The sequence below is a fragment of the Podarcis cretensis genome, assembly GCF_951804945.1.
Source record: "Podarcis cretensis genome assembly, chromosome: 10".
NCBI classification, from domain to species: Eukaryota; Metazoa; Chordata; class Lepidosauria; order Squamata; family Lacertidae; genus Podarcis; species Podarcis cretensis.
Genome location: NC_137179.1, coordinates 53,565,747 through 53,579,444, shown reverse-complemented (window position 1 = coordinate 53,579,444; position 13,698 = coordinate 53,565,747). Strand labels below are relative to the sequence as shown.

The 13,698-nt window shown below is 49.8% G+C and overlaps 1 protein-coding gene across 5 annotated transcripts in view; it reads left to right on the top strand.

Annotated features, from left to right (window-relative positions):
- DOCK4 (dedicator of cytokinesis 4) overlaps window positions 1-13,698 on the top strand; it is a 265,492-nt gene that overhangs the window by 207,096 nt on the left and 44,698 nt on the right. For 3 of the 5 annotated variants that reach the window (XM_079994015.1, XM_079994017.1, XM_079994014.1), the window contains exons 33-34: window positions 13,020-13,046; window positions 13,223-13,318. In XM_079994015.1, the coding sequence (XP_079850141.1) occupies window positions 13,020-13,046; window positions 13,223-13,318 (123 nt within the window). The remainder of the gene's footprint in view (window positions 1-13,019; window positions 13,047-13,222; window positions 13,319-13,698) is intronic. The other 2 variants (XM_079994018.1, XM_079994016.1) reach the window with 1 other exon arrangement.

The window sequence follows — 13,698 nt, the reverse complement described above, 5'->3', positions numbered from 1 at the left end:
GCATGGCTAAGCCGCTTCTGGCGAACCAGAGCAGCACATGGAAATGCCGTTTACCTTCCCACCGGAGTGGTACCTATTTATCTACTTGCACTTTGACGTGCTTTCGAACTGCTAGGTTGGCAGGAGCAGGGACCGAGCAACAGGAGCTCACTCCATTGTGGGGATTTGAACTGCTGACCTTCTGATCGGCAAGCCCTAGGCACTGTGGTTTAGACCACAGCGCCACCCGCATTAAACAGAACACCCTAAAGAATCTTTACGGATAAACTTCCTGAACTAAATAGCTGACTAGATACATTCCAGTTACAATGGTGTTTGGGTGCACTTCCTTTTTATATGAAGAAAAAGACAGAGATATAAATTCTGACAAAATGGAGATTAGATGATGTTGTGATACTTTTTTTTTTAATTAGAGAATCACTCCTGAAATTTTGTTGCAATTTTGTTAATTTTAAATCAGTATGTGTGTTGCTCACATTTCATTAGGCATTCCTGTGGTATAGTCTTAACACGGCACTTTTTGTATGCATAGATACCAATCTTCAACACTATGGTGCAATGTCTGATTTACATTAAATGAAAATTGTGTCTGGTTGAAGAAGTACTTCATTATACTTGCAACATCTCAAGCTTAGCTGTTGTGGTGATAAACCACAAGAGTGAAGTTTCTGATAGACAATTTTAGTCCAGGCGCTCTTGTGACAATCTCAAGCATAGCAAATTTCATAGAGAATTTTTCTATTATCAATGGTTTCACAGGACCTTTGTGACACCTCTCCATCCTGCACACAGCGTTGTTGTTGCTTGAGGTGAGGCTTTTCCATGTGGCCCAGAGTCTTGCAGAAAAATTGAACTTTAGATCTAAGTAACAGCATAATTACAAAGTGGTATTGTTGTTTTTATTATTAATTAAATTTGTATACTGCCCTTCATCTGCAAATCACAGGGTGGATTACGCAAATCATAGAAATACAAAATGAGAACACCAAATACATAATCAATCAATTAGTCAATCAATCAAACAAACAAACAAACTAACTAACTAACTAACTAACTAACTAACAAACAAACCAACCATTAGCCCACCTATCATGAACCCACCTATCACGAACACATAGAATGTTAATCAGCCAAAGACCTGGTTATAGAGAAATGTTGGCTAAACCATATCACTTCTGAGAGATTATAGCAGCTCTCATTTTGAGATGTTTCCTCACCTTCAGCAAGTGTTTTTGAGAGGCTCTTTTGTCAGGAACATTTGCTTTGTACATTATCTTTGAAAAGTCAGCAAGGCAAGCGGTAAACCAGCAGAGTCTCTAATCTGTCCCAATTGCCCAGTGCCAGGAACTCACACTCAAGCCACCCCCCTAAAAAAAAAAATCCTGGACAGAGCTTGGAGAAAGAGAGAGAGTGAGTCTGCATAGACCACAGCAATTTACCCTCCCCAACTCTCAATTATGCCCTGATTCTGCACCTAGTACAGTGGTACCTCGGTTTAAGAACTTAATTTGTTCTGGAGGTCCGTTCTTAACCTGAAACTGTTCTTAACCTGAGGTACCACTTTAGCTAATGGTGCTTCCCGCTGCTGCCGCGCCACTGCTGCGCGATTTCTGTTCTCATCCTGAGGTAAAGTTCCTAACCCGAGGTACTATATCTGGGTTAGCGGAGTCTGTAACCTGAAGTTTCTGTAACCTGAAGCGTCTGTAACCCGAGGTACCACTGTACCCAAGTGCCATGGGCACAGCTGGGTGAGACCAACTCCACCCTGTTCCACCACCCAGGCCTCAGAGTTACAGAGTGATTCGTAATCAAATCATGGATGAGGGAGGTCTTACTCACAGCTGACTTGGCATGCAGCGACAGCAGCCATTGTTGCTTGTTCAGATTTAGCACAGATACCCCACAAACAGCCCATAAGCAAGCACATTTCCTATTATTATTATTATTATTATTATGCACCCACTACAACTGACACGGTTTCTGTTGCCTCAATCGTAGAATTGTAGAATCTTAGAGTTGGAAGGGACCCTAAGGGTCATCTAGTCCAACCCCCTTCAATGCAGGAATCTCAGCTAAAGCATCCATGACAGATGGCCATCCAACCACTACAATACAGGCACAAGGAACCACTCTTGCTTTTAATTTTTTTACATAACTCTATACCGGTGTCAAGCAAGGATTGTTGCTGAATGCTGGCAATCTAGCTGCAGGTTAAAGAAGCACCATTCTGGGTGTTTGGAAAGCAAACGGGCCTCTGGAGAAGGATCAAAGGAAGATGGAATAAAAGATTACAGTAAAGCATGCAGAAGAGTTTCTGCTTCGCGGTGTGCAGGAGAGAACACCAGCTTAGCTGGAATACCCTTCTTCTTACTTCCTATCGAGATATTGCCGGAGGAAGCGGAGGCTTGTTTTTGAGAGGCTCTCTTGTCAGGAATGTTTGCTTTGTGCATTATCTTTGAAAGGTCTGCGATGCAAAGGGTTTGCACGAATTCCTGGTGGGAGGGAGGGAGGCAGGACCTACCCACATGATATACTGGATGCAAAAAATATAAACTGAAAGTAAGCCTGTATTTAAATTGGCTAATCCATATCACTTCTGAGGGATTATAGCCGCTCTCATTTTGAGATGTTTCCTCACCTTCAGCAAGTCTTTGATATTTGGCAGGGGAGAAACCTCCAGGCGAGAGTATATTTTCCTTCGGCACAATTTCCTAATCCCCTCAGCACTTCTGCAGGAATCCAGTTCGTTTTCCTGAATACGTTAAAATAGATGAAGCCCAATCTTTCAGTACCCTAATTTATGTCACTCAAAGCAGTGGCGGAACTTCATGCTCTGGCACTGCGGGGTGGAGAGCAGATGGGGGCGTGGCTGGCGCGCGTCCCGGGGGCGTGGCGTGTGCCCTAGGGGTGGGGCATACCGCCTGCAGGGGCGTGGCGCCCAGCGCAGGTGGGGAAACAGCCAAGATGGCACCCCACCAGGATCGCGCTGCTGGGGGCGGTGCGCTCCTCCCACACACCTCTTCCTCCGCCAGTGACTCAAGGGCTATTTCAGGCGGATGTGTTTCCTGGAAGCCTCCAGGCGAACCCTGTTCTGTCTGAAGGGGAAACATATGCCTCTAAACCCACAGGGACGTATGGCAGGAAGCTGGCATTGGCTTCAGCTTTCCAGGACATGCGCATCTCCCTCAAATGCTATGGAGTTGACTATATGGCATACGGGAGTGGAACTGGCCATCACTTGATTACATAGCTGTCAACGTTTCCCTTTTTTTTAAGGGAAATTCCCTTATTCTGAATAGGATTCCTCACAAGAAAAGGGAAAAGTTGACAGCTATGCTTGATTATGGGATCAAGAGCTATGTGTAAGCAAGCTGAAGTGTGACCTAAAAATAATTTGGACTGCAACAAAATGAACAATGTTTTCCTTCCCTCAGTGCAGACATGTCGGGGCAGTATAGTTCGAGCTGTTGCATAGGATGTGGATGTTTGACAATTAAGTTGGCCATATGTCCTACTTTACAGGGAATAGTTCTCTATCTGTAAAACTGCCAGAGGAATGTCCTCTATTTGAAGGGCTATCCGGGTCAAGTACAGTTCAAGTACAGTTTTCGACTACTGCAATGCGCTCTACGTGGGGCTACCTTTGAAATTGACCCAGAAACGACAAGTAATCCAGAATGCAGCAGCTAGACTGGTGACTGGGAGTGGCTGCCAAGACCATATAACACTGGTTCTGAAAGACCTTCATTGGCTCCCAGTATGTTTCTGAGCACAATTCAAAGTGTTGGTGCTGACCTTTAAAGCCGTAAACGGCCTTGGCCCAGTATACCTGAAGGAGCATCTCCACCCCCATCGTTCAGCCCGGACACGGACACTGAGGTCCAGCTCCATGGGCCTTCTGGTGGTTCCCTCACTGAGGTTACAGGGAACCAGGCAGAGGGCCTTCTTAGTAGTGGCGCCCACCCTGTGGAATGCCCTCCCATCAGATGTCAAGGAAATAAACAACTATTTGACTTTTCGAAGAAATCTGAAGGAAGCCCTGCTTAGGGAAGTTTTTAATGTTTGATGTTTTATCGTGTTTTTAATATTCTGTTGGGAGCCACCCAGAGTGGCTGGCGAAACCCAGCCAGATGGGAGGGGTATAAATAATAAGTTGTTGTTGTTGTTGTTGTTGGCAACTGGCTAGTGTGTGTCTCATACAAAATGTGAAGGAACATAAACTTTTTTTCTCCCATCCTAGGAATACAATTCTATGCTTATCTTTCTGTTAGCTGCAGGAAGTGGAAGGATAAACTCACAGCTCAGCAGTCAAATACCTCATACATCTCCTTAGCATACTATTCTGAATTCTGCCTAAAGGAGAACTTTACCCTGTATATTTCTGTCCAGTATATTTGCTCCTCCAATGGAGGAGTGCTTAGTTTGCACTATCAAATGGGCCTTTAGCGTTGTAGCTCCAGCCCTCTGGAATGAATTCCCAGCTGAAATTAAACAGGCACCTAACAACATGGTATTTAGGTGCCTATTGTATATATTTCTCTTCAATAATGTATTTATTAGTTTTAGCATTCAGTCACAGCAGTAAAAACAAAATAAAAATAAGAGTAACAGAGAGAATCAAGGTTATGAAGCTACAAAGAATAAGCCACAGAGGCATCAACGTCCAGACCAAATTATTTCCATATATAATGCCATTTATTATTATTTTTATTATTATTCAAGAAGGCTTTCCTTGAGGGGAAATTGGGCTTGGTGTTTTATCCTGCTTTTATATTGTACACTACTTCAATGGTCTCAGACCATTATGCAGTTTATAAATCTGTGAAATAATTACTCATTGTGGGTCTTGGGACCAGACTTCTGAGGAATGCTAGACTGGTCCAAACTGCCAATTGCTGACATTGTAGAGTCATTAAGCGCAACGGGTAGCCCAACATAGCTTTGGGTTATCCAAGGGCTATTTAAAAGCCCTTGGGTATGTGGCAGTTGTGGTGAGCATGTTTGAAAAGTTTGCCCATGGTAGCTGCCAACCCATGGTGAGCCAGTCGTTGCCAGAGAATTAGCATTTTTCAACGGGTGGTGGAAGTCAGATTCTACACCTGGTATGTACAACTGGCTTTCCATATGCTGCTGGATGCCTCCACTGTGCACTCAGATGGTTGTGTGAATAGCTCTTAGGTATGTTTGGTTCTCCTTTCCATAAGTTTCTGGTGTTGGTTGTAGTGCTTTGACCTAAGTAACATATATGGGTACTTCAGTGTTGTTGCTTTGGAATGGCTTAACCATCCCCTTGTCTGTTTCCCTTTCTAACATAAGCATGACTGTCAGGGACTCAGCGGGAGCGCAGGGAGGAGAGGAGATGGAAAGCGAGGGGGAGCAATCCGAGGGCAGCGTAGGAGAATATGACAGCAGCCCGATTGATTCCATGAGCCTCTCCAGCGAATCGGAAGATTCACAGAAGGGGGCGCCGATGGGCAGGGCAAGGGGCGACCCAAGGGGGACACCCCAGAAGCAAGGGGCCAGCGGGGACTCCCAGAGCACCAGTTGCAAATCAGGACCAGCTTCCCCACCAGAGCGTAGTGGGGGGGAGGAGTCCCAGGTGTCAGAGCCCACATATGCACCACCAGCGAGAGAAGATGAGTCAGGGTGGACCACGCCTCCATCGGAGAGCGAGTTAACGGTTAAGAGGAAAGTTGCAGGCTGGGCGCGCGCGCCAAGTTCAAAGGTACAGGCGAGCGGCACAGAAGGTAGCCCGGATAGGGAACCAGGTCCTAAAGCCCGCCGGAAGGAGGGGCAAGAATCGTCAGGGTCAGCGTCAGAGGAGTCGAGGAAGGATGAGACCCTAGCGGGCAGGAGGGCCCAGAGGAGAAAGGAATTTAGGAAGAGGTGGAGCAAAGCAAGAGTCTTAAACTGGTGTGGAGGGGGAGGAGACTCAGACAGGACTTCGCCGGTCTAAGCTCGGGACGTAGAGCTGCACGCTGCGGCTTTGAAATGGAGACTGAATCTCAATAAAGACTTTTGTACATAACTACAGCCTAGCGTTGGTCCTCTGTGAGCTGGGACCTGGAGGCAGCTCTGACAGTAAGTCCTGTCTCAGATTTCAAAGAACCTCGCAACGTGAGAGGACGCAGCGAGGGGCGAAGATTGGTGCTTCGCGAGCTCACAAAAGCAGCACAAGATGACTACAGAAGAACGACTGGCAGCTTTGCAAGAAGCCGTGGTACAACTTAACGCAGAAATACGAGCGGCAAGGAGGAGAGAAGAGGAATCAGATGCTGTCTGCAGGGATCTGCAAAACAGGTTGGAAATGTTGACTAAACAGGGGCCACCGGCAGCCAAATCAGAAGGGATCGGGCTCGGGAAGAGAGGGGGGAGCCTGGTGTCGCATTTCGATGGGAGTCTGCAGCAATATCCTAACTTCAGAGCAGACGTAGTTTTTGCGCTAAAGTTGCTGGAGAAGGACTTTAGAGATGAGCAGGAGAAAGTAGGCTTCATACTAACGCATCTCCATGGAGAAGCTAAAGCGTGGTTGCGCAATCTGTGGAGAGATAATGATCCAGCCCTCCAAAACGCAAAAGCCTTCATTAAGGCGATGGACGATTGTTTTTTATCGGAGATAGATGTCGATGTCGCTAGAAAAGAGATTCACGGTCTGAAACAAGGCAGAGCCACTGTAAGGCAATATCATTCCCGCTTTTTTGCATTGGTCAACGCGCTGGGATGGGAAAAAGACTCAGCGTCCGTCAGGGACCTGTTCTGGGAGGGGCTGAACGGGGCTGTGAAAGACGAAATCGCAAGGGGGGAGAGGCCACGGAGCACTCAAGAAGTGGTCCAGAAGGCGTTGACGATTGGTGTGCGGCTGGAAGAACGTCCCTGGAGCAAAGATGAAGGGCGTTGGGGACGCACGGCAGCAAGGGCACCTCCTTTCTTTCCCAGAGACTCAGCGCGCGCTCAATCCACGCCTCCACTGGGAGGGGGAGAGGAGCCGATGGAGATAGGTGGTGCCAAGGCTCAGTCAGCGACCAGAGTCCTCACACCAGGAGCAGCCAAGGTGAAGCCTCCTAGAGGGAACAGGAAGTGTTACATCTGCGAAAGTGCTCAGCATATGGCAAAAGAGTGCCCCCAGAGGCTCCACAAGCACAATGCAGCCTCAGCAAAAGTAACAGAAGCAGCTCAGCAGAGGGAACCGCAGCAGGGAAACGACGAAGTCTGGCTGGAAGCAGAGCCGCTGGGGCCCAGCCAGACGAATCAGTGAAGCAGTCCCCAGGAATCTTACAGCCCACAGACCCCCTCCCGCCCAAACCAGTGGTGCAGCTCACCGCAACACTCCAGCTTCCCAATGGGCTCACCATGGAAGTGCCTATTACCATTGACTCTGGTAGCAATGCAGACTTTATGGGGGTGGATTTCATCAAGCAACATAGCATAGCACTCCTGCCTGCCACGATGCCCCTGAAAGTAGTGACAGTCGATGGAAGAGAATTGCTGGGGGGACAGGTGGTACAGCAAACGCCGCCAATGGTGATGCGCCTTGGAAATCACCGCGAAGTCATCAGCTTCAACGTCACCCAACTGTCAGACACGCCCATAGTGTTGGGCATGAGCTGGTTGGACAGGCACAGCCCGGCATTGGCATGGTACCAGCGTAAATTGACCTTCTGCTCCTCCTACTGCGCAGAACATTGCATCATGACTAACCAGGAGGACGAGGGGCAAGAGGATGACCCACAGCTACAACTGGGCATGCTGCAAGCTGTACCCGACAAGTACAAGGCGTTTTTGGAGGTCTTCTGCGAGAAGGAAGCGGACAAGCTGCCTCCCCACAGACCCTACGACTGCAAGATTGACCTCCTGCCGGGGGCAACGCTGCCGACCGGAAAACTGTACTCCATGTCTGAAGACGAACTGCAAGAGCTCAGGGAGTTCATAGATCACAATTTGAAGCGGGGATTCATCCGAGAATCCAAAGCAGTGGGGGGCAGTCCTGTTTTCTTTGTGAAGAAAAAAGACACGCCCCAGAAGAGGCTTGTAGTTGATTTCAGAATTTTAAATTCGAAAACCAAGCCCACGGCTTTCCCGATGCCCAAGATCGACGACTTGCTCGCGACGGTGAGAAAGGGACGCATCTTCACCAAGCTGGATCTACGAGGGGCGTACAATCTTATACGCATGCGGGAGGGCGACGAGTGGAAGACGGCCATGTTCACGCCCTTGGGCACCTATGAGTATAGGGTTATGCCTTTCGGTTTACAAAATGGCTCCCACTGCTTCCAAGCCTTCATGCATCACGTGTTAGCGGGGCTCCTATACAAGAAGTGCGTCTGCTTCCTGGACGACATTCTGATCTTCTCGGAATCGCAGGAGGCTCACGAGAGAGATGTCAAGGAAGTCCTGCAAAGACTACGGGAGCACAGGCTTTACGCCAAGCTGGAGAAATGCCAGTTCGACATGACGGAGGTGGATTTCCTGGGCTACAAGCTGTCCGACAAGGGAATCGCCATGGACAGCGCCAAGGTACGATCAGTACTGGGCTGGAAGAGCCCGCGCAATCGGAAGGAGGTCCAGAGGTTTGTCGGCTTTGCTAACTTTTATCGCAAGTTCATCAAGGGTTTCGCTATGCAGACGGCGGCCATCACGGACACCCTCAGCTCCAAGAAGAAGAAGTTCATCTGGACGGACCAGGCGGAGCAGTCCTTTCAGAAACTCAAGCGTCTTTTCGCTTCCGAGGAACAACTGCTGCATGTGAACCCCAGCAAGCCCATGAGGGTGGAGACGGATGCCTCCGACAGAGCCGTGGGGGCAGTCCTGTTGCAGCGAGACCCGCAAGGGGATTGGAGGCCGTGTGCTTTCTACTCCAGGAAGCTCAGCAAGTCGGAGCAGAACTACACCATCTGGGACAGAGAGTTGCTGGCCATTCATGCAGCATTCAAGGCGTGGCGGCACTTCCTCATCGGAGCCAAACACACGGTGCAAGTTCGCACGGACCATAAGAACCTGGAGTACTGGCGCACGGCGCGGTTCCTGAACCAGAGACACATCCGCTGGGCAGAGTTCTTTGCGGATTTCGACTTCAGGATAGAATATATCCCCGGAGACAACAACATCATGGCTGATGCGCTATCCAGGAAGCCGCAGTATCTGGAGGAAGCAGCACCGGTAGCGGCCAAACACATTTTCGCACCCAAGGCGTGGGCATGCGCTTCTGCCACAATAGACCTGGAAGCGATACGGCGCGAGCTGCGAACAGATTCCTTCGCGCGCTCCAAGATGGAGGAGGTGCGCAGCGGCACGGCAAAGGACGACGAGTTCCAGATACGCGACGGACTGCTCCTCCGCAAGGGGGCCATCTACGTACCGGGAGATGAACTCCGCGCGACGGTACTGCAACAGCTACACGACGCACCCAGCGCCGGACATTTCGGCAGGGAAAAGACGGTGGAATTAGTAGCCAGAGACTTTTGGTGGCCCAAGATGCGGGGAGAAGTCGCGGAATACGTCACGAGGTGCGACACCTGCCAAAGGGCCAAGCCAGTACACAGACCGCCGGCGGGACTGTTAGAACCGCTACAGACCCCGTCCGAACCGTGGGAGAGGGTAGCCTTGGACTTTGTCACTGACCTGCCCAGCTCGAGGGGCAAAACAGCAGTACTTGTGGTAGTCGACATGTTCACCAAGATGGCGCACTTCATTCCTTGCGCGAAGGTGGCCACAGCGGAACAGACAGCCAAGCTGTTCATAGACCACGTGTTCAAGGTACACGGCCTGCCACGGTCTATCCTGTCTGACAGGGGGCGCCAGTTCATCTCGAGTTTCTGGCGGAAGCTGATGGGGATCCTGAACGTCAAGGTCAACCTAGCGTCGGCAAGACACCCGCAGACCAACGGACAAGCGGAGAGGGTCAACGCCGTCATGCAGCAGTACCTGAGATGTTACGCCAACCAGCAGCCCTCGACCTGGGTGGACTATCTGCCCCTGGCCGAGTTTGCCTACAACAACACACAACACGTGTCCACGGGGGTGACACCGTTTTTTGCCAACCACGGGCGACATCCCAGGACCTTCCCGGGCTTAGAGAAAGAGGGGGAGGGGGAGCCACAGGGAGCAGAGGCATTGGCAGAGGAGTTACAGGAGGTCCATGAACAGCTCCGTAGACAGTTAGACCTAGCAAAACACGTATACAAGATGCAAGCAGACAAACACAGAAGAGTGGGGGAGGACATACGGGTAGGGGACTGGGTCTGGTTAGCGGCCCAGGCAGTGCCGGCCAGGTCCTTAGCTAAGAAGAAGCTAGGACACAAGCAGTTGGGTCCTTACCTAGTCGAGGCACAGATCAACCCAGTGGCTTTCCGTTTGACACTACCGGAGGGTTCCAGAATGCACCCGGTCTTTCATAGATCGGTGCTAACGCCCTACAAGGCACCTCACAGGTTTCAGGAGCCAGGAACAGCTCCCAGTCCGCTTAGAGATGCACCCATGACAGGGGGGTCGCCGAGGGCGGGGCCACTCAACGAGGTGACGGAGATTTTGGACTCGAGATGGGGGGAAGAGGGAGTCGAATATCTCATCGCAAGGGAAGGTGCCCCGGCCAGCGCCAACAGCTGGGTGCCGTACTATGCGGTGGAGGAGCACTACCTCAAAGACGAGTTCCACGCACTCTTCCCACACAGGCCCATGCCGGAGGATTATTTTGACGAATATCTTTTCACCCCCACACTCTCAGCCAGTACGTTTCAGGGGTTCTCCTCGGTTGAGGAGACGGTTCCAGAGACTACCTCGCTGGAGGGGTCGGTCTCAGACTTGGGTGCGGAGCGCTCTTATTGGTGGGACACTCAACCCGAGGAGGAGTGGCGCAGGAGACTGCTCAGAGGGCCCTGGCACGCAGACTACCCAGAGGAAATGGGGGAACAAGGGGGCATGGACGGGTTGGGGGAGGATCCTGGTTTCGAGCACGCCGGCAACGAGATGGAAGCGGAGGAGAGCGACGTCGATGTACCCGTCACGGACTGGCAGCATGCCAGGGGGGAAGACCGGTATCCGGCATGCACCCCCACAGCATTGGAGCACCCGGAACCCACGCCAGAGGAGGGGGAGGGGGGAAGGGGGGGCTTCGAGGGGGGGATGGATGTCAGGGACTCAGCGGGAGCGCAGGGAGGAGAGGAGATGGAAAGCGAGGGGGAGCAATCCGAGGGCAGCGTAGGAGAATATGACAGCAGCCCGATTGATTCCATGAGCCTCTCCAGCGAATCGGAAGATTCACAGAAGGGGGCGCCGATGGGCAGGGCAAGGGGCGACCCAAGGGGGACACCCCAGAAGCAAGGGGCCAGCGGGGACTCCCAGAGCACCAGTTGCAAATCAGGACCAGCTTCCCCACCAGAGCGTAGTGGGGGGGAGGAGTCCCAGGTGTCAGAGCCCACATATGCACCACCAGCGAGAGAAGATGAGTCAGGGTGGACCACGCCTCCATCGGAGAGCGAGTTAACGGTTAAGAGGAAAGTTGCAGGCTGGGCGCGCGCGCCAAGTTCAAAGGTACAGGCGAGCGGCACAGAAGGTAGCCCGGATAGGGAACCAGGTCCTAAAGCCCGCCGGAAGGAGGGGCAAGAATCGTCAGGGTCAGCGTCAGAGGAGTCGAGGAAGGATGAGACCCTAGCGGGCAGGAGGGCCCAGAGGAGAAAGGAATTTAGGAAGAGGTGGAGCAAAGCAAGAGTCTTAAACTGGTGTGGAGGGGGAGGAGACTCAGACAGGACTTCGCCGGTCTAAGCTCGGGACGTAGAGCTGCACGCTGCGGCTTTGAAATGGAGACTGAATCTCAATAAAGACTTTTGTACATAACTATAGCCTAGCGTTGGTCCTCTGTGAGCTGGGACCTGGAGGCAGCTCTGACAGTGACTGTCTCACCTTCTCCATTTTGTCCAACATCCCCACTTTTACAAAATACATACCAGTAACTATATAGAACCTCAGGATTCAGTTAAAGGCAAGGGAACTGGAATGGGGGAGCAACTAGTTTTTCACAGAGAGAGAGAGAGTGCGCACACAGGAGAGGGAAGGAGAGGTCTATAAATCTACAAATGCCCAAAACACCTTAAAAAACCCAGAATCCTTGTTTATGATTTGTGGGAGGGGGACTCGTCCCTGGAGGATACCTGTGTTATCAACATAGAAACGTTTCACAGCTTCTCCCAAGTCACTTCTGCAAAAGGCATGGTTGTGATGGGGTCTTGAACGCTTGTAGAATCACCTTTGGGCAGCCCTAGGATTCTAGGGCTCAGCCTTGGAATGTGAGAGGCAATCCCGAAGGACAAAGTCTCTGTGAGCATATGTCATGTGCCCTTCTGAGGCTTGCATGCTTCTAGATTTGGGGAAAGGGCTTCCGGAACAACCCCCAGCCCCTCTCATTTTTAGAAACTAAGCAAATGCTAGCCGTTGCTCATTGGTATTATTGTCAGTGGTTCTATTTCTGTATTTTCATATTACTGCTGGGCTCAGAACCTTTCAATTCTAACTGACCTGGTGCATTTGGCTAAGATTTGCCACCAAGAAGCTACCAATTATTTAACAGTTAAATGAATGAGATTGAAATGCATAAATAACACCAAGCGAAAGGCAAGTGTTTGGGTTAAAAAAGAAAAAAAATTCTCCTCAGGAAAAGGCTTTTCCTGTGGCAGTTACAATGCAGTAAATTGTGTGGGTGCAGAACTACTGTCGACTAAAGTACGGAGGGGGAAAAAATCCTACATTGAGAAGATTTGAAATCTCATCGAAAGGGAAGCAGTGAGATGGGAAATGCTCTCTTCTAGGTAACAAAATCTTCAGTTTCTTTTCTTGATGTTGAAATACAGGTCTAATGAATAGCACAAAGGGGTGAGCATGCAATAAATCCAGAATCTTCTGTGTGTAAAGGTTGTGAGATGTCTAGATATATTTGGAAAATAGGATGCTTTCTCTCTCTGTGTGTGTTGTCTTGAAGTTGGCTAACCTAAAAAAAATTCAATTTGCCTTGTCAATGCTTCCTGGAGTAGAATTCCACTCTTTGGTCCTTATCCCAGGTAAGAGAATATTTGCAATTGTGCTTAGTTTGAAGGAAATAATAATAATAATAATAAAATCTGTGAATGAGCAGATACTGCTAAGGCATTTTTGGGTACCTTTGAGTATAAATTGGTTGTTATGGAGACCGGTAAAAATAAATGCTGATATTTTGCCCTGGGTTCATTCCTTCCAGCTTGCTGAAGAAAATTGAACGCGAAACATGGAGAGAAAGTGGCGTTTCATTAATCGCCACTGTAACCCGTCTTATGGAGAGACTGCTGGACTACAGGTGAGCAATTGCTGCATGATTTATAGCAAGAAATATGGTCTGAAAGTCTGGTGCCAGCATTCCTTCGAGAAAATTATCATTAGCTAGAATATGAAAGCACACACACAACATCAGATACCAAGTTTTCAGGAGTTCATAATTCAATGTAGGGTACAAGGGGGTGAGCCACATGTTTGATTGCCTCCCCCACCCCACCCCACCCCACCCACACAAAATTATCCTTGCCTGTCGAAAGCTTATGTGCCAGGAAGAAGAGTTCTCATCACCTTCCTGACACAATAGGTTTCTATGTAAAAGGTTCTCCCCCAAAAAAATAAATAAATCACAGAACATTAGTAGAATGTTGTGGTTCTGCATATGTAGATCAGCTCTAAGAATGA